General features: G+C 36.8%; 2 protein-coding genes across 2 annotated transcripts in view; both read left to right on the top strand.

The window, feature by feature from the left end:
• The window catches only part of RPL12 (ribosomal protein L12), a 53,323-nt gene extending 49,088 nt beyond the window's left edge, over positions 1-4,235 (top strand). The window contains 1 exon segment of the mRNA XM_044084927.1: positions 3,775-4,235. Coding sequence (XP_043940862.1) covers positions 3,775-4,235 — 461 coding nt within the window.
• The window catches only part of LOC122814195 (cytochrome P450 2J2), a 441,925-nt gene that overhangs the window by 208,863 nt on the left and 210,315 nt on the right, over positions 1-22,747 (top strand). The gene's annotated exons all lie outside the window — the stretch shown is intronic.

Raw genomic sequence — 22,747 nt, 5'->3', positions numbered from 1 at the left:
CAGGATATGAAATGGGATGAAGTAACAGCCAGATATATTGAAACAAAATTAAGAAAAGCCTCTAATTGGAAAACCCCAGGCCCAGATGCAGTACCTAACTTCTGGTTAAAAGTATTAATATCCTCACACAATGATTTAGCCATGGGTAAGAACTATTTATATGCACACCCTGAACAGACACCAGCCTGGTTAAAAACTAGGAAAATCAATGCTCCTACTTAAGAGTGAACCTACAAGCTACCCAAAAATTATAGACCAATAGCTTGCCTTCCAACACCATATAAACTATAAACTGGAATTGATGCTGACAGAGTTCATAGTCACTTAGAAGAAAACTCAATTATGGCAATAGAACAAAAGGGCAATAAAAGAAAGTCATATGGAACAAAGGATCATTTGTCGTTCAATAAAGTCATAATGGAGAAAAAGAGAAGAATCTAAGTATGGCATGGATTGATTACAAAAAGCATTTGACAGCATCCCACATTCATGGATAAAAGACGGCTTAAAAATGTATAAGAAACACCCTGCACTGATAAACTACATCACAACAACCATGAAACAGTGGCAAACCACTTTGCAGTTAAGTCATGATAAAGTACAAATTATTATTCCAGGGTTAAAAATCCAAAGGGGGATATTCCAGGTTGATTCTCTGTCACCATTGCTCTTGTGCCTTGCCCTTAGCCCATTAAGCTGTCTGCTTTACAAATTAGGTCATGGGTATAATTTGGCCCCAAGAAAGCAACAAAATGTAAAGACTTTTCACCTTCTCCTTGTCGATGATTTAAAACTGTATAGCTCATCAGATGAGGAACTACAAGCACAACTGCCAAGTAGTCAAAACTTTTCAGATGATATAAGAATGCCATTCAGTCTTGATAAATGTGCAAAAGCAACCTTTAAAGTAGGAAAGCTGCAGCACCAAGAAAACATTAGTTTGGGGCAAGAGTGTGATATAAAAGAACTTGAGCAAGAGGGAGTATATGAATATTTGGAAACTGATGAATGATCAACAATAAAACATGAACAAATGCAAATAAAACTTAGTACGACATATTTTAGAAGACTTAAATTAATCCTGAAAACAGCGTTGACATCAGGAACACAATTCAAGCTGTAAATCAATTTTCTCTTCCTGTTCTAACTTACAGTTTTGGAGTGATTGACTGGCCCCAAAAGGTGCTAGGTAGATTAGATAGGAAAACAAGAAGGATGCTTCATGCTCATCAAATGATTTATGAAAATCAGTGCATACCAAGATTAAATATTCTCCATTCTGAAGGAGGTATGGGCCTCCTTGAAATTGTGCACATGTATAGATCTGCAGTCATGGGACTCCACACATATCTACTGACCTCACAAGACCCAAATGTAGTGAATGTTTTGAAACATGAGGAGAATAAATCTAAGATGACATCCCTGCTTAGTCTAGCAGAAGCATATTGGTGTCATGCAGGAATGGAAATCAAACCAGAAGTAGATAAAAATCAGGCAGCAACTGAATGTGCCAAAAAAACAAAAGAAAGGATATAAAGTGTAGGATCAGATAAGAAGGCAAGAAATGTGGAAAATGCAGAAATGTAGAAATCTTTTGGAAGAACCTCGTGTTGATCAGGATCAAATGCAGCAATGGTTAAGGAGAGGCAAATTCAAACCAAAAGATGAAAGGTTAATATTGGCAGTATAAGAGAGTGGGCTACGTACTCATTGATTTACAAAGTCCATTGAACATGTGGGAGAAACAGACAAATGTAGGTTTTGTAAAACAGAATTGGAAACAGTTGCGTACCTTGTTGCTGGCTGTGACATACTAATGGCAGAAGGGCTGTATACTGAAAGGAATAACAATGTGGCAAGAATGTTGCACAGGGGATTGTGCAAACATTATGGTACTGAAGTGGCTGAAAAACACTGGAAACATGAGCCACAATGCATCATAGAAAAATGATGACGTCTACATCATGTGGGATCACCCATTACACACAGTTCAAAACATAGATGTGAGAAAACCAGATATAGAGGTCCATAAAAAGTACCATTGATCAGTGAAATCACTACACCCGCTGACTACAGTGTCATACGTACAGACAGACATAAAGTCATAAAGTATTGGGAATTGCAGGCAGAAATGAGAGCAATCTGGAAGAAAGATACCAAAACAGTTCCAATAGTAGTGTTAGCAACGAGTGCCATAACAATGAATCTACAGTCGTACTTAGATATGTTACCAATACATGTAACTCCATATGAATTGCAGAAGGAGTCATTACTGGGCACATTGTAGGTGCTGCAAAGAACACTTCTGGCTGACATCAAAGATTGAAATAATACTAATTTCCACGAATTTAATCATACTTTGACTTAGGAATGGAGTCCATTCCCATCATGGTATTAGAAACCCAAAAGACTTGCAAAAATTAAAAAATAGTGATTTTTTTAAACTGGAAGTTTAAATCTGATATGTATGTATTATGTATTTATGGATCTATCTGTTTATCTTTTTATCTTTTCATCCATTCATTCTGTTTGTTTGTTTATTAACCAGGAATGCTCACCTGTGGAAATCCCATTTTCAGTGGAGAAGTTCTCCAGAAAAAATGTGTGTGTGTGTGTGTGTGTGTGTGTGTGTGTGTGTGTGTGTGTGTGTGTGTGTGTGTGTGTGTGTGTGTGTGTGTGTGCGTGCATGTGGGTGTATACTTATATATATATATATATATATATATATATATATATATATATATATATATATATACATAAACATATATATATATATATATATATATATATATACATATACATACATACACACACACACACACACACACACATATATATATATATATATATATATATATATATATATATATATATATATATTTCAAATATTTCAAACTCTGCAGCCTTGAGATCTAGATATTATACTTTTTATGTAGCAATACAATAGATGTTTTGGTGTAATAACTGGATTTTTTCCTACAATGAACAAATATTGCATATCATTAAACAACATTAAGGTTATGACACTGCTATTGTGAATAAGAGTACAAACATTATGAAAATGATAAATACTTTTTAACCAAAAAACATCTTTACTGAATTATCACTTATGACACAGGCAATCATACATTTATAGAAATGAAAACAAGCCATTAAAACCATTAAAACATATTGACTTATACAAGGTAGTATGTTTCACAATCTTTAATCCAATAGTAATATTTGTCAAAATATGATCAATACCACACTCATCTTAAACATAGTTGTGTGATAAGCAGTACAACACCTAATTACAAATTCATTTTTTTCATGATCATTTTAAACTGTAAAGTCCCTAACTATCCACCTATATGACATCTCTAGTTTAAACAATCACCAGATCTGCAGAGAGTTATGACATCTGCACCTGATCTGTAAGATGTCAAATCCTTTCAAAAATTCTATTTCATTTGAACATATCTATTTTGCCCTCATGATCTATGATTTTGGTACAATATCAACTGTGTCTAGGAATGATAACTTGTGACAAAAATGTATGTTTTGAAAAGCTCTTTGCAATATAGAGAAAACTGCACAGTCTCTGCAAAAAAAGCCACAGTAAAACATATCTGATTTCACCAACAGACTACAAGCAAAATTATTTCTGGTGCAACAAATTGCAAAAGCACTGCATGGAAGTTAACACACCCTCATTAAAAAAAAAACAGCCAGCAGTCATCCATTCATATGCTCCATATGTCTGAAGCCTTCTGGCCCATGCTGGTGCTAGGAGAGTGTATCTGAGATGCACAGGTGGTGAAGTTGGTGCCACATCATCTTTGGCCCCTAAAATTGGCTCTTTGGGTTTGTCTCCAAAGAAAGTTGGTGATGACATTGCCAAAGCAACTGATGACTGGAAGGGTTTGAGATTCAAAGTGAAGTTCACTATCCAGACCAGATAGGCCCAGATAGAAGTAGTGCCCTCAGCATCTGCCCTGATAATCAAAGCCCTAAAGGAACCACCTTGTGACAGGAAGAAGCAGAAGAACATTAAGCACAGTGGAAGCATCTTCTTCAACAAGGTGGTGAATATTGCCAGATAGATGAGGCACCGTTCACTTGCCAGGGAACTTTCTGGTATAATTAAAGAGATCCTTGTCACAGCCTAGTCTATTGGATGCAACATTGGTGGCATGCCGCCTCATGACACAATTGATGATATAAACATTGGTAAAATTGAATATCCTTCAGATTGAAGATGGCTGCAGTGCTTAAAACAAAACATTTGAAACAAGTATAAAAAAGGGAAAAAAATACAGGCCTATTGCCATATTATCCACCTTATCCAAGATACTGGAAAAATGTATACATTGACAAATACTAAACCACCTCTTACATGCAAATCTAATTACACCCACACAGAACAGTTTCTGACCCTCACACAGTACTACCACTGCCCTCCTATCTTTCACACACAACATTGTCCAAGCCAGAAATGATAATAAACTCATATCAGCTCTATTCCTTGACCTATCCAAAGCATTTGATACCATTTCCCATCCCATCCTCCTAAACAAACTTTCCAACCCAACTTTCTACCTCCACTACCTCCTAGTTTAACAGCTACCTCTCAAACAGATATCAGTCTGTCAGATGGCAAACATCTTTCTCCCCTTTCCATCTTGTTAAGATTGGGTTTCCCCAGGGTTCTATCCTCAGCCCCTTACTTTTTAATATATTTATAAATAACCTCCATATCTCCTGCCCTCACTCTACCTTAATACAGTACGCAGAAGATTCCGCAATTATTAACACCTCTAACAATATACAAAATCTCCACACTGTCACTTAACAATCCCTACACCTAGTAGAACAATGGCTAACTGAAAACAACCTGCTTCTCAACCCCCAAAAAACAAGCTTCTCCTTTTTCTTCCAAAAAACCCTCAATCCAGCTAAAGACAATTTCAGCATCTTATCCTTGGATAATACAACTATCACCACCAACTCAAACACCAAATTGCTTGGCGTTACTATAGATGACCAATTAAAATTTGACCTGCATATCTTAAACTGTATCAAAAAGTCCAGTCAAAAACTAGGTCTTCTATACCACAACAACAAATATATACCTAACATATCTAGACCTATACTGGCTCAAGCATTTATTCTACCATCCCAGCTGTATCCTGCTCCCATACTCACTAACCGCCAAAATAATCTCTTAACCAAACTAGAAACCGCCTATAACAAGACAGCAAGATTTGCAGCCAGTAATAGCTACAAATCTCATCATTGTATATCCCTGAAAAGCTTAAGATGGCCTGAGCTCCCCCACATGCTTCACATATCACAACTACAAATTGCACACAGCATCCTAAATAGTCCCAACTCCTGCCCTGCCCTTACATCCATAATTACACCGTACACACCCAATTGTGACGTCAGAAGCACACAACAAAACCTTCTGCAGGTGACCAAGCCAAACAAAAATATTGGAAAAATACTTTACAGTCATTAAATTGCATACTCATGGAACAAACTTCCATTGTCCCTTCGCTCCACTACCAAAAGTGGCGAATTCAAAAAGCAACTAAAAATTAATTTCCAACATGCATGAATATGTACTCGTCAAGAAATTACCTAAGGAATTTTTCTTCTCTCAATTAACACATCTGCCTGATATCTAAATAAACTGTCTACATATATTACTCTCTCTGTAGTTAGTACCTATGCTATTAAATGCATCTTTGTTATACTATGCCATGATGTTACTCTGATTTTTTTTTTTATATTAGGCATTGCTACATTCCTTGTAAATAACTTAATGCTAACCAAATTTCTCAAACATATTGATACTGCATTCTCAAAATACTGTACTTTTGCCTTGTATATATTCGTATTGTATATTTCTCTCTGTTTTTTTGTATAGTTAAGTATCTTACAACTTGAATTGTTAGGTTTTTCTTATTTTTTAATTACTTTCCTGGAGCTTTTCTCTTCGGGTCTCCGCTGTAAAGGTGCTCTCTGGGTCCAGTTGGCCTGACCTGGTTAACAAATGTAAAAATAAAAATAAAAATACATGTTGGTAAAGATTTTCAAAACACTTGTCAGCTATACCATCATTAGAAAGCATTACAGCTGATGAACTGCTCTGTAGTTCATCCTCCTGCAGTGTACCTCGCAACTTCTTTGCTCATGAATACTGGACAAAGCAGAAATAGAGTGAGGAACAAATGTCCAATATTACTCTTAATTTATTCAAAAGGTTAATAAAATAACAGGTTTTGCATCAACATGCATTTTCTGAGCAATAAGAACCACGTTAACTCTAATATCCGGCATTACTGTCTGGCTGTAATCCTTAGGGATTTAACAGAAAATCAAAACTGTTATGAGTGACAGGGAAAAATATGGGACAAAGTGATGAGCATTCTACAAAATTCTGGACAACTACCAGATATGCTTATTTTGAAAGATTGTGGTCATTGAAAAAATCAGATTTTTCAAGTCTATTTTGCTTCACACCTCTTTGATGTTCCAGCAAATACATGATGACTGTATTTCTGTTGGATGAGGACTCTATTGCTACTGATGTACAACAATACAAAGACTATCCACTCCACAAAATGTGGACACTTTATCTTCTCTCAGAGCTTTCTCACACCAGCTATGCTGTGTTATCCAATCACAATACACTAGGGCAAGTTAAAATTTCAAAAAAGCAAGTACTGAGTTCTACCTTACAAAAAAAAAACCTTTGGAAAACAATTAAGGCAGGAAGCAAGTTCTTAACACTGGGTGGTATGATTCGGTCTTTATGGGTGTACAACTCTAATTTAAACATTGCAAATGAAATGTGTAACTTGGTGAAACAGTACACGTATTCAGATAGATGTTAGGTGTGCTTTCTCAGTAACTAACGCTTGCTTACAGTTTTATCTGGGTCTCTTATGGTATAAAATATTTCAGAAAATTAGTATAGGATTTAATTTAGATGCAAAAAGGATACGTAAAAAGGATATACAATCATATTTGCAGTTTCCTGTTGGTTGGCAACAGTAGCATCTTTCAACCAAAAACTTGATTACTATCCTACAACTATGGTTAGTCACTCAATGTTTATTTGTATATGTTATTGGCAAATGTATTTATGCTCTGTGATGAATTTCTAGGCAATGAAGTCACACATGCAGCAAGATCTAAAAAACGTCTGTTAGCTAACACAGTTTGTGATAGTCATCCCTAAGGAGATTATATAAACTTTAACTACTTACACTATAGAATCATTCACACTACTTTGATAAACAGTTTCATTGCCTTTATGCTACTAAATTGAAAACCTTATTACAACAACATTGATAGGAGTTCTTCAATAGTAGCATATATATCACTTTATATCAGGAAATGAAAAGGAAGACTGAAGAGCTTGCAGACCCATAATCACATAGTAAGTGTATTAATCTACACAAAAGTGTAGTATAACGGAATGGAATGAATGTTGTAATGTGAAGTAACAGTCTAATAAAATGTCTCAGTCAATCGCTGTATCTGGCTGTAAACAAAGTCCGGTCTTGGACAAAAAACTGTTAGGTATTTTGGCATTGTGTTTAATTATCTGTTATACATTCTTTATTCCACTTTAATCTATTATATGAAGGAGGGTGAGAGTATTTTATTTCAGACTTCAGTGATACTTTTTTTCACAGTATATGAAAGCTACAATTGTTTATATTGTGGTATATGAAATGGCAGTGCTTCTGTCTGATTTTAAAATCACATTTTCCTTTATTTCTTCCAATGCCACAAAATTCAAGTCTGTACTTTCAAATATTCTAGAATCCTACTCACCATACAAAACATAATAATACTTGGTGATTTCAGCTTTAACTTATTCCCCCCAACACCATTCTGATTTGCAAGATATTTTCCCTAAACTTTACATCTTGTAACTAATCAAAACTTCACTAACACAAACTTCTCCAACCACTCACTAGTTTATCTAATCATCACCAATGACCTGCTCTCTTTCCAAAACATCTCCAGCATTTCCCATCCATCACTGACCACTGCCCCATGACCTTTACATTTTCCCTAAGAAAAACTCTACTCCTACTAGACACATTCTGACCACAGTCACAACAATATATAAAACAACCTTCACAACCAGCTCATACATCATTCATGAAATGAAATCCCAGCACTAAAAGATCCAGATCTCATAACTAACTCCTTTACATCCTTCCTCTGTGAACTTCAGGATCGCACTTCCTACCACTCTCCAGATTCTACAGATCCTCCACCAAAACATGGCTAATCCCTGAACTTAAAGTTCTTTACAAAACCAGAGGCAAAGCCTGGGCAGCCTAAAAAAAAAAAAAAAAAAAAAGAAACAATACAGTCACATAAGAAACCTAATGAAAATGCCACCAGACTGTATAAAGACAGTCTCCTCACCACCACTCACCACACAATATTTTATAACCAAATTACAGAATCAAGTAAAAAACATCACCCGTAATTCCTGACGAAAAGACCCACTGCACAGTAGCATCATTCCTACTTCTTCAGTTCCCCTTTCTCCAGATGACTTTCTCTTACAATTTCCACCCTTCCACACCTCGGCTCACACAATGACAATAACAATACAACCTCTCCCCACAAAAAAGCAATCCCAGTTTGACACACACATGAATTTTATTTCAAATCTATGTACAAAAAATACACTTCCATACTCTTCAATACCAAGTCCCATGAAAGTGATAGAATTTGCCCATTGTTTACGTTGTAATGTAAAGACCACATCTTTACACTACTCAAACATCTCTTCAATGTCTTCTTCATGGTTTACGTTGTAATGTAAAGACCACGTCTTTACACTACTCAAACATCTCTTCAGTGTCTTCTTCATTAATGGTATCATGCCCCTTGTGATGGAAACACGCCAGGGTGAGACCGGTCCCTAACTCTCCCCACCCTAACACAGTTAACAAGTTTTGACCCATCTCAATACTCTCAACGTTAAGGAAAATATTACAGAAATTCATCTACAACCAAATAAATGAAATTGTCCTCACTTATAAATACCTTTTTTCCATTAGCATGCTCATTCTGGTCATGCCAAAGCACAATGCCAGCTATCTACACCCCAGCTAATGACATTAAAAACATGGAAAAAGGTTATTTCTCAGATGCAATTTTCATTTACCTTACCAAAGCATTCAGTTTTGCACAAGATTCCCTGTTAATATACTCACTTCAAAGCATAGAAGTCAGCCCACAAGTTTGCTGATGGCACCTCAAATTTCAGTCCAACAAATCTTTCTTTGTACAGCTTCAGTCCACTACCTCTGACATTGCACTCCTAAATAACAGTCCCACTGGGTTTCATACTATCCCAGATACTTTTCTCTTTATACAACAAGAAACTACCATCGCACCTTCCCAGCTTACTAATACTACTTTACAGAGATAGTATGGTATCTTACAACTCAAAACCCTCCACTCCACATACTTCTAACCTCCTTTAAACAGAACTCTTAAAAGATGACCAATGCTTCTTTGAAAGACTACTTTTTTTCCTGAAAAAACCCAACATCATGCTACTGAGAATACCCCAAATCTCAAAAAAGTTTCCTCAACCTGGAATATCAGAATCAACAACAAAGGCATTAGTGAGAAAGTGGAATTCTACAGATACGTGGGAGTCTGATTTGACCCCTGCCTAAACGTTCAACACCTGCTTGAGGTAATAAAGGCTGACTGCTATTCTTGTCTAGAAAAAGAGTCACCTTTCAACTTGGGTCCACAGTTTTCCAGTTCATGAAGATAGAATCCCTTTCCTATACAACTCAGATGTCTTCCACCATCTCCACAAACTTCCTCACACCTTACACCAACCATAAAGCACACAAAGCATGCTTTCTGCATCCTATGACCCCATGACATTTGAACCCATTAACACTCAAGAGATACTTTCTCATACCATGCCTTCAGAGAAGAACTCAAACAAAACCTCTTCACGCTAGCAAAATGTAAATCTTTCAAAAAATGAAGTATAATTTAGGCACAAGACTCTAATAACTGTAAATTCAATCCTAATACTAAATTTTTGCTATGAGTTCCATCTCTACATGTGTATGTCTGACCCACTGATTCACACAACTGCACTCTTGATTTGCTGTACTCTTATTGTATGCATTTAGGTATAAGAAACTTTGCAGCTCAACACATTTTTCTGTATATAAATATACCCCTTTGTTGAATATTTGCATATGCTCCTGTATCTCTTCATTGTAGAATTGTAGTTGTGTGCATTATTACTTTTTGTATTCAATTTTGTGTATAAATGTACACCCAAGCTAACCCTGAAACTAGTCCGTTATCATCAGTGCTATAACCTGGTTAACAAATTCATAAATAAAAAAAGAAGGTGAATAATTTTCAAGTTATTTTCCACTACATTGTGGTCATTTATCTTTTTATTGCCTACTATATGGGCAGCAACTGCTTCTGTTTTGATGCTGATATTTTTTCATACCTTCCCCTAATTCTTTGTCAGTTTATACACATACAAAACTGCTTTCTCAGTTCTAGCTATGCATTTTTTCTTTTTGGACAGAAACTCAGCTTCATTAAAGTTTAGTGTTATTGCTGAAACAGATGTGGCATCATTTTTATGCTTATAGAAAGCTTATGCATATAATGAGTATCATTTCCCCATGGTTAATTTTGTTTATGTCATATTGCTCCTGGTACACGAACGATCGCTAACAAAAGAATGTGAATCTCTCATGAGTGTGGTCACTAATTGCGTTAGTTATTATTGCATGTAGAACACCAGAAATAATGCTTTTGTACTATTATTTATATTCCTAAAGGTCCAATCTGTGTTTGCTAGATTTAAATTATCTAGTACAATTCATTTTCTTAGTCAAGCTTTTAGCTATTTCTTAGATTTTTGTTGGCCTTCTTGGACTTGTTTGGTGACTGATAACATGGTCCCAGCATAAATATATTTTGTGAGTGAGCAAACATAGCACAGGGCCTATGTATTTTTTTAATAATTTTAACCGTAAAAGAATAAGATGTTTAATTTCCAAGCTATTAAATACTTAGAATTTTAGCATAAACATATTAGTCATGTAAATGTTATCATTTCAAGTAATCTAATTTTTAGCCAAAATCAACTGCAGTTCCAAAACAATTTAAAACAATTAAAATGCTTTCCAATGTTTGCAAAAAGGATGGGGAACTTCAGAATATAATAAGCTTGTTGAGTTTGAGTTTCTCCTCTTGTGTTTATTATTTGTTTGTTTGAATGTGTACACATGTATGTAGATGTCTGTCAATGTATTCATTTATTTAATGCAGTTTGACAATGTTTTATAGTGAATCCCAGCAGAATATGAACGCATCCATTGTTTTACTTGTCTATTTGTTAATTGCCAGGTGGGCTAGTCAAAGAATGTGTTTCTGCCATGACCTGAGCCAGATGTAACATGTAACATACTAAATGAATATATAATTCACTAAGACTTAATAACAATAAACAAAACATGCTGGAGGGATAGGTTCCTGACCCAGAGACTCCCCAGACTCTGGAATAGACTGCCCATACATGTAAAGCAGACCGCCTCTTTGGCCCTCTTCAAAAGGAACATTGATGATTGGATGGGAGAAAGGAAATTCACCCTGGGGATCACATCAGTCACCCTGCTAGACAGGGATCCAGGGAAGTAAATAGTGTGGGAAGAAATAGCAAGGGAATTGTTATGGCTAGGCTTGTACAGGCCCTAGGGCCGATAGCCTAGTACCAACCTATGAACCTATGAACTGTCAAAATTAAAACTGGCCAAACAGAGGAAAACTTAAGAACATAAAGAGAAAGAGAAAGAGAAAGAGACCTACATATCAAATCTGTAAATGCCCAAATAGAGCCTGCAGAAATGAAATGTTCTAAACCTAAGCATACCATCATTGGTAACATTCACAGACTACAAATAAAGTGCAGACAAAGAGTATGTTTCAAAAATAAAGGTTATACAAACCAAAATGGTAAATAGTAACAGATTGCTGCAAAGAGGACATTCAGTACTTTTTACTAAAGTCAAATATGATACAACAGACTGACTAATACACAAACGTGCATAGTACTGAAGTCTTTAATGCACAAACATTGCATAACAAAAAGGTTAGTTAACATCCTGTTCAAGTATGTGGAAATAAACAACCAAAACCAAAATATTTAAGCTCTGACTGCAACACGGAATAATTACTTTATACTGTAGGTGCATATTAACTATAAAATGCAAATACAACCCTGCCTGTAGGAAAGTGTAACCGCCATAATCACAAATGTTAAATATTAAAGGTAGGAGAGTTATACTTTCTTTATAGTAGCTAAAGCAGAGGGAAGAACCATAAGAAGTAAAAGCAGTCAGACATGCAATACCATTAAGGTAAAACACAACAATAAGAATAATGCAAATGTTATACAAAGGACAACAGCAAATGACAGGAAGGCCTGGGGCCATAAGAATGGAGACTACACCATATATCAACACAAAAGTGTTATACAAAGGAGAAGAGCAAATGACAGGAAGGCCTGGGGCCTTAAGAATGGGGACCACATCATATATCAACACAAAATGTTATACAAAGGAGAAGAGCAAATGACAGGAAGGCCTGGGGCCTTAAGAATGGGGACCACACCATATATCAACACAAAAGTGTTATACAAAGGAGAAGAGCAAATGACAGGAAGGCCTGGGGCCTTAAGAATGGGGACCACACCATATATCAACACAAAATGTTATACAAAGGAGAAGAGCAAATGACAGGAAGGCCTGGGGCCATAAGAATGGGGACTACACCATATATCAACACAAAATGTTATACAAAGGAAAAGAGCAAATGACAGGAAGGCCTGCGACCATGAAAGTGAGGACTACATGGAGATAGTAGAATAGTAAGGTACAGCATTACAAAGTAGCTACAAACCACCACAAACAGAACCATGTAAATATATATCAGTGTCAGGGCCTGTTAGTGAGCATGGCACCATGACAAATGGGCTTATTCAGTATCTTTAAAGCAGTCAGAGACTGGTAGTGCCAATAGAAGATCAAAGAGCATCACCCTCAAAGTGGTCTAACTGCCTATACTGTAAAATGTTAGAGGAGGTGGTTCCAGAATAAAGATCCCATGATGGAAGGGGACTTTCACTCATCAAAACATTAAAGTCTGGTCATGACAGTTAGACAACACTACTGCTCAAAGCCTTAAGAAAATATTGTATAATTTATTTCCTTATTTTGTGTTCCATCAAGGTCCAGAACTCACCATCCAAAAGATTATGGCCTCCTCACTGATAGCTGGAGAACAATAGATATTTCCTTGTAAAGGATAATGTAATACCATATTTCTCAACCTCTTAGAGCAAGAAATCTGGACGAAGCCATAAAATGATGGGACAAAGGCCTAAAAATAGGGACAATGTATAAACATTGCTCTTACAAACTTAGAAAGTTGATAGATTGAAAGGTTTTGCATTAACATGAATTTTCTGATGGGTATGAAGTCTGAAACTCAAGTATCTATCATTATTTTTTGAATTCAATACTAAATAATTAGCCAGTGATTTGCCAGAAAACCAAAAATTTATGAGGAACAGACAAAAAAATATGACAAAATCTGGACATTTAAGAGCTATGAATAAAACAAACAATTTAAATAAGAGTAATCTCTTGCTATTTTGAATTGTTTACAGAGCCCAGGGATAGGATATAAATGGCAAGTTCAAGTCTGTCTATTAATAGGCTCTTCCTTATAGAAGAGCAAGATTAAGATAGATAACCTAGTCTGTGTGTGATAAGAGCAGCCAAAGAAGGGATCATGACAGATCCCTGATATCTGAAATACTGAATTTGGACAAAAAAGGGACATATATTAGAAGTTAGACAAAAAGGTAGAGGGAGAGCATAGTCTTTGAATATTATTAATACTAGTGCCTGTTTTTATGGTAAGTTTAAATGAGTCAAACCAGTCCCTGATCTGCAAAAACACAAAATAAAAAAAATTGCATTTTGTACACAGAGCTACACGCCATGAGCCACACAAGCCCAGTTGCACAGAGAGAGATGTTTATAAATATTGAACAGAAAATCAAGAACTGACCCTTGCAAGATACTTATGTAGATGTAACCCACTCTATTATCACTATCATGCTAAAACGTTAGAAAGCCTTTGGGAAAATCAGTCTTTCCAAACTGTGAGAGATGAGGATGGCCATCCTGTTGTAGAAGGAAGCAGCAGTCCACAAAAAACACAAAAACTGACAGGCCAAAGAAGAGCCATAAACATGATAAAGTGGAGTACTGAGGATAAGAAAGAAATTATGTATTGTTACTATTATGTAAAAACCCAGAGTTTCCAGACACAAGATATACAAAAAGATAAAGAAAGAAATTAGAGGAAAGAAAAATACTTCCACAAGAAAACCTATCAGAAGCCTCAAATAAAAAGTTTTGTTCGTTAATACAACAGATTTGTGAAAAAAATTATATTGACCAAGAAACTTTGATCTGTTTGGGAAAAGAAGTATGTGAGGAAGTGTGAAAATATAAACAACAAAACCTAGAGATTTTTGAAAAGTATAAAAAAGAAATATGGACATAGGAACGAAAAAGAGATTTGATATCAGTGGCAAATTCAGGAATCTGCAAAAGGTGGCATGCAGTCCAGTTAATTGACTACCAAGGTGGGATTCGGAAAGTGGGGCACTGGGTTTGGGGGATGTGGAAAGATCACCTTAAGATGTTCTGGCATCATTTGTGAAAAGACAGCACTATACATTCAGTTTCATATGATTTTGCTGTGGATGTAGTAGTAGAAGCAGGTATTTCCTATGTAGCACTCAGCATATTTACAAATAGGACAAGTTTTTTCAGTGCATGCTGGAAAGAGAGATTGTTTGCCCATTCTAAGTCACAGTCTCCTCCCATGGCATAGCTGGCATATTCATTGTTCTGACCTATGAAACAGTTCGCCTGAAGGTAATATTAGCCATAGCGAGTACCATAGTAAATTTAAGTAATTTTTTTTTGTAAGTAAATAATGATATATGTGGAAACAGTGAAGTTCTGTTTAGTAAAAATAACACAGCAAGTAAGAAAGTCTATGTTATGAAAACATCCTATAAAACAAATACCCAGTTTAGTAAATGCAGTAATCTTCTAGATGATGTTCCTAAAACAGATATGTCCATATAGACATCACCTGATTAAATACTTTCTGAGCTTTTTATTAACTCTGATTTAGTTTCATCTCGGATTTGTCTCTGTGTTAAACCTAAAAGCCTTCAGCATCTTCCTTTTCATCTTTTCAAGGTATTGAGGTTTACAAGTCAAATAACTATTAAGCCTTCCACTACATGGATAATAGCATCTCCTAGTTTGGTTAAGATTTCACATGAAATAAATGTTTAGTGACATATGCCTTAAATACACAGGACGCTTTCTTAAAATAAACTATTTCATAGACCCTGTTGGCAATGGAGAAATCCTACATGCAATAATCTACTTAAGTCTGGGTCAGTCATCAAGGACTTGGCTGTCTGTATTGATAACAGAGTTTTCATTGACCCCCTTGCCTCTGTGGTGGTTAGAAAATCATTTAGCCTGAAACAACATATCCTTTGTATTATCCCACCATGGTCTAATGATATTGTAGTACCACTTTATCCCTCCCTTATTAGAATGATCATTGAATATAATGCTTGATTCAGCATCTGCCTCACTAAATGCTTAAACATGCTTAGAATGCAACAAAGTTTCTTCACTAGACAGACTAAAATGTAAGTCCATATACTTTGTTCCATATAGACTCCTCAGAGGTGATGCTTGCTTATGAACAACCCAGTATTCTAGGACTTCCCTCACCTAACATATTTCATTTTGATCAGATGTATATACACCTAGCATTCCTTACGTCTACCCTCAAGAGCAAGGATTGTGTATATGTCTGATGTTTAACTCTGAGAAAAGTGAAAATAAGTGGAGTCCAGTTTCTTTCTCCTGAGCAGTATACAGCCACTAGACATGCTGTGTCACTGTACAAGTGATCAACTGCTTTCACATACATCTTGCCTAGGCTACCCAAAATACTCGCAGTACTGCATATTTACTGGACAAATAAATGTAAATGTAAATAGCTGCAAAAACAGAGATAGACAGCAACTATCAGTGCAGCATTTTTCCAGTACTGTTTTTGCTTTCATTTCATACCATACAATACCATATAAACACCTTCTAGTACAAATTATTAATATATATATATATATATATATATATATATATATATATATATATATATATATATTAGCAAATAACTTACATTCATAATATTTCTGGAAAATTACTCACATTATCTCTGGTACCCAGATCCAGATCATGGTTATATAGGGCCCTAGAAAAGGTAATGGCTGCCCCCCACACACACACACACACACACACACACACACACACACACACACACACACACACACACACACACACACACACACACACATACAGCATCCCCCCAGAACTATTCCAGTGTCCCATTACTTGGCTATTTCTCGCTAGTTACCTTAAACACTGTTCAAACCTGGCAGTGTACATACTATTTTATTCTTAACTTCTACAATAATTACAGATATTTGGATTTAATTTAAAACTTTCATTTAAAATTTTATAGTGCAAACACTGATAGACATTTGCTAAACAAAACAATACAGTCTCATAGTGAAAACAAACTTAACATTAACAGTAAACTTCTTTGGCCTTGAATCTTGCATTTATTGAAGTGGCATTGAAACCCACATTCAAAGAAAATGCATGTGGTGGGAAAAAGTATACCTTTGGGCTGTTTTCAAACCATAGACCCTGTGATGATAGGAGGTACTGCCAGTCATGCCAAGAGAAGTAGGGCAGTGGATGTGTGACATGTGCCAGCACAGCTAGCTGGAATTTTTAAATAATCATATGTCATTCATATATCAAAATGATTTGCACAGATGCTTGTGCTGAAAATGTATCTATGAGGTTTGCTTTTGTTAAAATGTATCAACAGCGTGCCCTGCTGGAAAGCAAAGAAATGTATATAAATTATTGTAACTCAATTAAATTAAATGTATATGTCTCAACAGAGGATACTGGCAGAGCAGTGGTTAATCACAACCCCAGGCTGAGTGTGTACACTGTGTTCTCTTAAGGAAAATTATTTTTATGCAGAGAGGTCCACATCTGAAGATGCTGAGTGTGTCCATTTGCATACCAAGTGCACGTCCCTCTTCATTGCCACTGGTGATGATTCAGGCTCCTTCATTACTGACCACAGCATGGAGGCAACACATATTTGTAGCAGTGGTGGCCATCACAGGCCCGGTGCAAACATTTGTAGGACCATGCATACATGCATGTGCTCTTTGATTAACCTTACTGATTGCATTAAATTAAATTCCTTGTATAATACAGCACTACTTGTTAGAGTGTGTTTAAAATTTGTAGTTTTGAACATTTTTCCAGTAAGCAATGAAACAAAATGTATGACCCAAAGATGAAAAAACTGCCCATTTCAGTACATTTCATCCATAAAAGAGCCATTGAAACTCGTGCCATTACAATCCACCAGTATCAGTCAATGTGCACAATCTCTGCAAAGGTTAAAAGCAGAGTTATTCCACATAAAAGAGATCTGTAACAAATGAAGAGTTCACTGCTAGCAAACAACTTTATATTTAGTGTTTCATCCACAAATTCAGTGTTTGCTGCCCTTTTCAGAATAAATGTCCTATGCTACAAAAAAAAAAATGGAAAGCAATAATATTGCAATAGGGAATGGATGGCAAACCAACAACAGGTTCATAGTTATTAGGCATTGCATCCAAAGGAGGACACACTCAGGAGTACAGCACCCCCCCTCCCAAAGTAAAACACATTATCAGCAATCCATCTACATGCTGTGGGAGTAGAACCCATAGCCTTCTACATTACAAGCAAGTATGCTACCTGTTTTGCTACTAACAATAATTTTGAATTCACAGTTGTGATAGCATTTGCTAAACAAAAGAGGTGCATATTGCAAACATACTTAGTACAAGCAACAGTAAAATTATCTTCTCTTGAAGCTCACAATTCATTGAAAAATGCACTTGAAACATAATTCCTTGAGAAGGCACTTGAAACTCAGTTCCTTGCGAAAAGCACCAGAAACTCAATTTTATGGCAGTTTGATGGTTGGGGTAAAGGATTCAGGCTTTTGTTTCCTTATTTTAAGGAAAATGGTTTGAGCATGAGCAAATTAACCACCTGCTATGCTTTTACACACACACACACACACACACACACACACACACACACACACACTCTCTCTCTCTCTCTTAGCACAATGCATCAGGACAAAGTCTAAACAATAAGGATACATTTTAAATATTGCTGTCATAAATTTAGAAAGTGGCTAGATTAAAATGTCTTGTGTTACCATGCATTTTTGAAGGGTATAAAGTCTCAAACTCAAATGCCTGTCTTTATTTAGTGAATTCAATCCTCACTGATTTGCCACAAAAATCACAAATTTTATGAGGAGCACACCAAAAATATGAGGCAAAAAATTTAAATATTGCTATTATAAACTTAGAAAGTTGCTAGAAAAACAGAATTTGTTTTAGCATGCATTTTTCTGAAGGATATGAAGTTTGAAACTCAAGTGTATGTCATTATTTAATGACTTCACTCAACAGATCATTCAAGTGATTTGCCAGAAAAACACAAATTTTATGAGGAATAGACCAAAAATATGAAGCAAAAATCTGGACAGTTGAGAGGTCTGATCTGGACAGTTGAGAGGTATATATTTCTCTCTCACTCTCTTACACACACACACACACACACACACACACACACACACACACACACACACACACACACTCCTTACAAGTCCATCTGTGTTGTCTGCAGCACACACCTATGGAAGCAGCTCAAGGAATGCCCCAGCTGGCATTGCCTGTAACTTCTTAGCAGGATTACTCTGGCTTTTGGAACACAATTGAACTGTAAGAATCAGGTGACAAGGAACTAATTTTCACAGTTCAATTGTATTTCAGGAGGCACGCTTGCAAGGCATTCACAAAAAATATAAAATGGCAAATGGCAAGGCTGGATAGTAGAACAAACCTCCAAAGGCTGTACAGTTTGAGAGATGAATGATCATAATAAGGGAGCTTAATTAGTACCACTGGTAAATCTGCCACTGATAATACTTACTGATTAAGTAATTTCTACCTTACTCAGTTGGTGCAAGATTTGCTGACTTGTAACATTGCTGTACTCAATTATTTTTTCCTGTTTTAATTATTTTCATGTTACTCTGTAAGTACTGATTTTACTACAAAATTGGACTATTTTACTAAAATATATGTCTAGAGGTTATGAATCTATGCTGGAAAAAGAGTGACTTGTCTTGTGCAGGTGAAGAGAGGAGATTAAATAGCTTGGAGTCTTGCTCATCTGTGAATTGATTTAATGAGAAAACAGCAACAGGAGCTGCTATAACACTTACTTATCACATAAGCTCACAAGAATTTACTGTTAGAAAAAAATTGAAGAAATAAAAGAAAAAAGAGGAACTAGAGAGATAAGCTAAAGCAAATAGTACTGATGTGCTTTTCAGACTGCAGTAGAATAATACTGTCCATCAAGGTCAGCAAACTTCTCTTTGCAAGTGCCACTTTAGTGCGGTGAATACATGACTAACTACATTATATTTTAAATGAGATATAGGAACCCCCAGTGCAGTGTCAAAGCATTGAATAATCAATATCTGAACTCTTTTCAGACTGTTGACCTGACACCACCTCACCTAACATGGCCAAGTCACTCATTCAATACCATACACAGAGAACAGAGTTTTAAATAAGCCTTGACACAACTACAGCTACCTTGGCAAACTTAAGCTTAAAGGCATAAATGATTACAAAAGTAGTTTTTAAAACACAAGTTCTGGGCAGGCAATTTCCACTAGAAGATCCCATAGTACTTCCTCAGAGTGAATGAAACATTGCAATTCAGTGTCTGCAAGATTTTGATGCACCCACATTGACTTTTAGCCACATTTTATTCACAAACAAGATTCAGAAGCACATATGACTTCATGTTGAGGTGATGCGTATGTCAGATATCCATATGATGTAACACTGCACATGCTCAAAAGGAAATCAAGGAAGCCACTACCTTAATCTGTTGAAGTCTTGTCTGTTTTTCAAAGAGGAATCCGCTTAGTACAATAATGAAATTTTTTTCAGCATTGTTATAAAATGGCTCGGCTCCCTTCATTTAGCCGTGTGTGTATTTATATTGTTTTCCTTTAGTAAACTATTTTACTATGCCAGTATGTGCCACATTCCTCCTACCTATAAGGAGAAAAAAGCACAGGCTTATAATATAACTCTGACAACGTTTGCTAATTTGCCACAATGCTGATCATAGTTACCATTGCTGCAGCCATACTCCTACAACTTTGTTTCCACAACTGGAATATATTTGTAGATGGCAAATGGTATAGAAGTTGTTCGAAGTTTTAAAACATGCAGCAAGGGAACTTGGGGTAGAAAAGCAATGACAACAGTTGTTTCCTGAGAGTGACACACATCTGAACACACAATTGGCTATTGCAGCGATGACGTCAGGCATAAGTCTATCTCCAACTCCATCCCTCCATGCCTAATTGCTGCCTTACTCTGGTTTTAATGAATTCAATAGTGAAAATGAGAAAAGTTTTTTTTGCATTCTGGTTTTAAGTTCCACACACAGTTCATAGGTTTATAGGTAGGTACTAGGCTATCAGCCCTGGGGCCTATATAAGCCTAGCCAAAAGGTACCCTGGCTTTCGCCACCCAAGAAAATTATTTTCCTGCGCCACTGATGAGCAGAGCCACAGAAGTGATCCCCGGGGTGAATTTCCTATCTCCCATCAAATCATCAAGATTTTTCTTGAAGACTGCTAATGAGGAGCTTTGTTTGATATAGATAGGTAGTTTGTTCCAGAGTATGGGAAGTCTCTAGGACAGGAATCTATCCCTCCAGCATGTTCTGTTTATTGTGGTGATGAGGTTTAGGTCCCTAGAGCGTGTAGCTCGTAGGGATTTGGATTTCTTTAAATGGAGCATGTCTAAAAGCTCTGGGTTTGACGTAGCTTTGTGTGTTAGGCAGAGATCACCTCTGAGTAGGCGATATGTGATGGAGTAAAGCTGCAGTTTTTTGAGACGGTCTGCATACGGCATCTGTTTGAAGCCAGTAATAGGTTCATAGGTTCATACTAGGCTATCTGCCCTGAGGCAATTATAAGCCTAGCCCGATTGTGTATGGCTTACGCCACCCCTTGATTTGAGTATACTGTGCCCTTTTTAAGGTTTAGTTTACTGTGCCTCTGTCTAATAGTGACACGGGAGTAATCCCTGGGACAAACCTACAATCCCCCATCCACCTATCGAGATTCTTCTTGAAGAGATTCAGTGAGGTGCTCTGCCTCACATGAACTGGAATTCTATTCCAGAGCGAAGGGAGCCTCTGGGTTATGAACCTGTCCCTCCAGCAAGTTCTATTTATTTCTGTGCTGAGGTTCAAGTCCCTCGAGCGTGTGGCTCTAAGGGATTTAGATTTACTGAGGTGGAGCATGTCCATTAATTCTGGATTTGACATAGCTTTGTATGTCAGGCATAGATCGCCTCGAAGTAGGCGGTATGCAACTGAGTAGAGCTGGAGTTTTTTTAACCGAGCAGCATATGGCATCTGTTTGAGACCCTTGATCCTCTTGGTGAGATACTTTTGGGGTCTTTCTAATTGCTGCAGGTGTCGGGTAAGGTACATCCCAAAAGGGGCATTGTATTCTATGATGGGCCTGATGAGGGATGAATAAAGGGGCACGATTACCTCTCTTGATCTAGATGTGAAACCCTTCGTGATGAGGTGGGCTATGTAGAAGGTCTTTATAACCACTTTGGCAATGTAGTTTTCAAAGGAGAGATTGCTATCAACTTGGGTCCCCAGGTCCCTAATAACTTTCTCTGTACTTAATGGGTTTCTGCCTATGTGGTAATTTGTGGGCACATTGTTTTTGCCAAAGGGTATGACTATACATTTTTTGGCATTTAGCTTTAAACCATGGTGCTGGCACCAGTTATCTGTCTCTGTGAGACCTTTTTGAAGGATGTTTGTGTCAGCTGGAGAGTTGATTATGGCGCCCAGTTTGCAGTCGTCTGCGAACTTGGTGAGCCATAGTCCTCCCACATTTGCCTGTACCTCGGAAAAGTATATACCGAACAAGAGTGGTCCCAGAACAGAACCCTGTGGGATGCCACTTGTGACTGGTTTCGAGTCTGACATGGCTCCAGCAACTCTCACTCTGTGGATTCTGTCTTTGAGCCAGTTTGTGACCCATCTTGTTTATATTTAAGCTGGATAGCTTATCTATGATGCCCGAGTGGGGTATTGTGTCAAATGCCTTTGCAAGGTCCAGATAGGCTGTGTGGACTACCTTCCCTTCATCTATGGCTTTGGTGACTGTTTTGAAGAAGTCAACCAGGTTCAAAAGGCAGGATCTGCCCTTGACAAAGCCGAACTGGGTAGGATCTAGTGTCTGTAGGTCCCCAATGTCTTTGTTTATGAGCTCCATGATGATCCTCTCCATAGCCTTGCAGACTAAGCTAGTCAGGCTTATGGGGCGATAGTTT

The sequence above is a fragment of the Protopterus annectens genome, chromosome 10.part0 (genome assembly GCF_019279795.1).
Source record: "Protopterus annectens isolate FY-2018-M chromosome 10.part0, PAN1.0, whole genome shotgun sequence".
NCBI lineage: Eukaryota > Metazoa > Chordata > Ceratodontiformes > Protopteridae > Protopterus > Protopterus annectens.
Note: the sequence above shows the minus strand (reverse complement) of the source record. Positions and strands in the feature narration are given on the sequence as shown.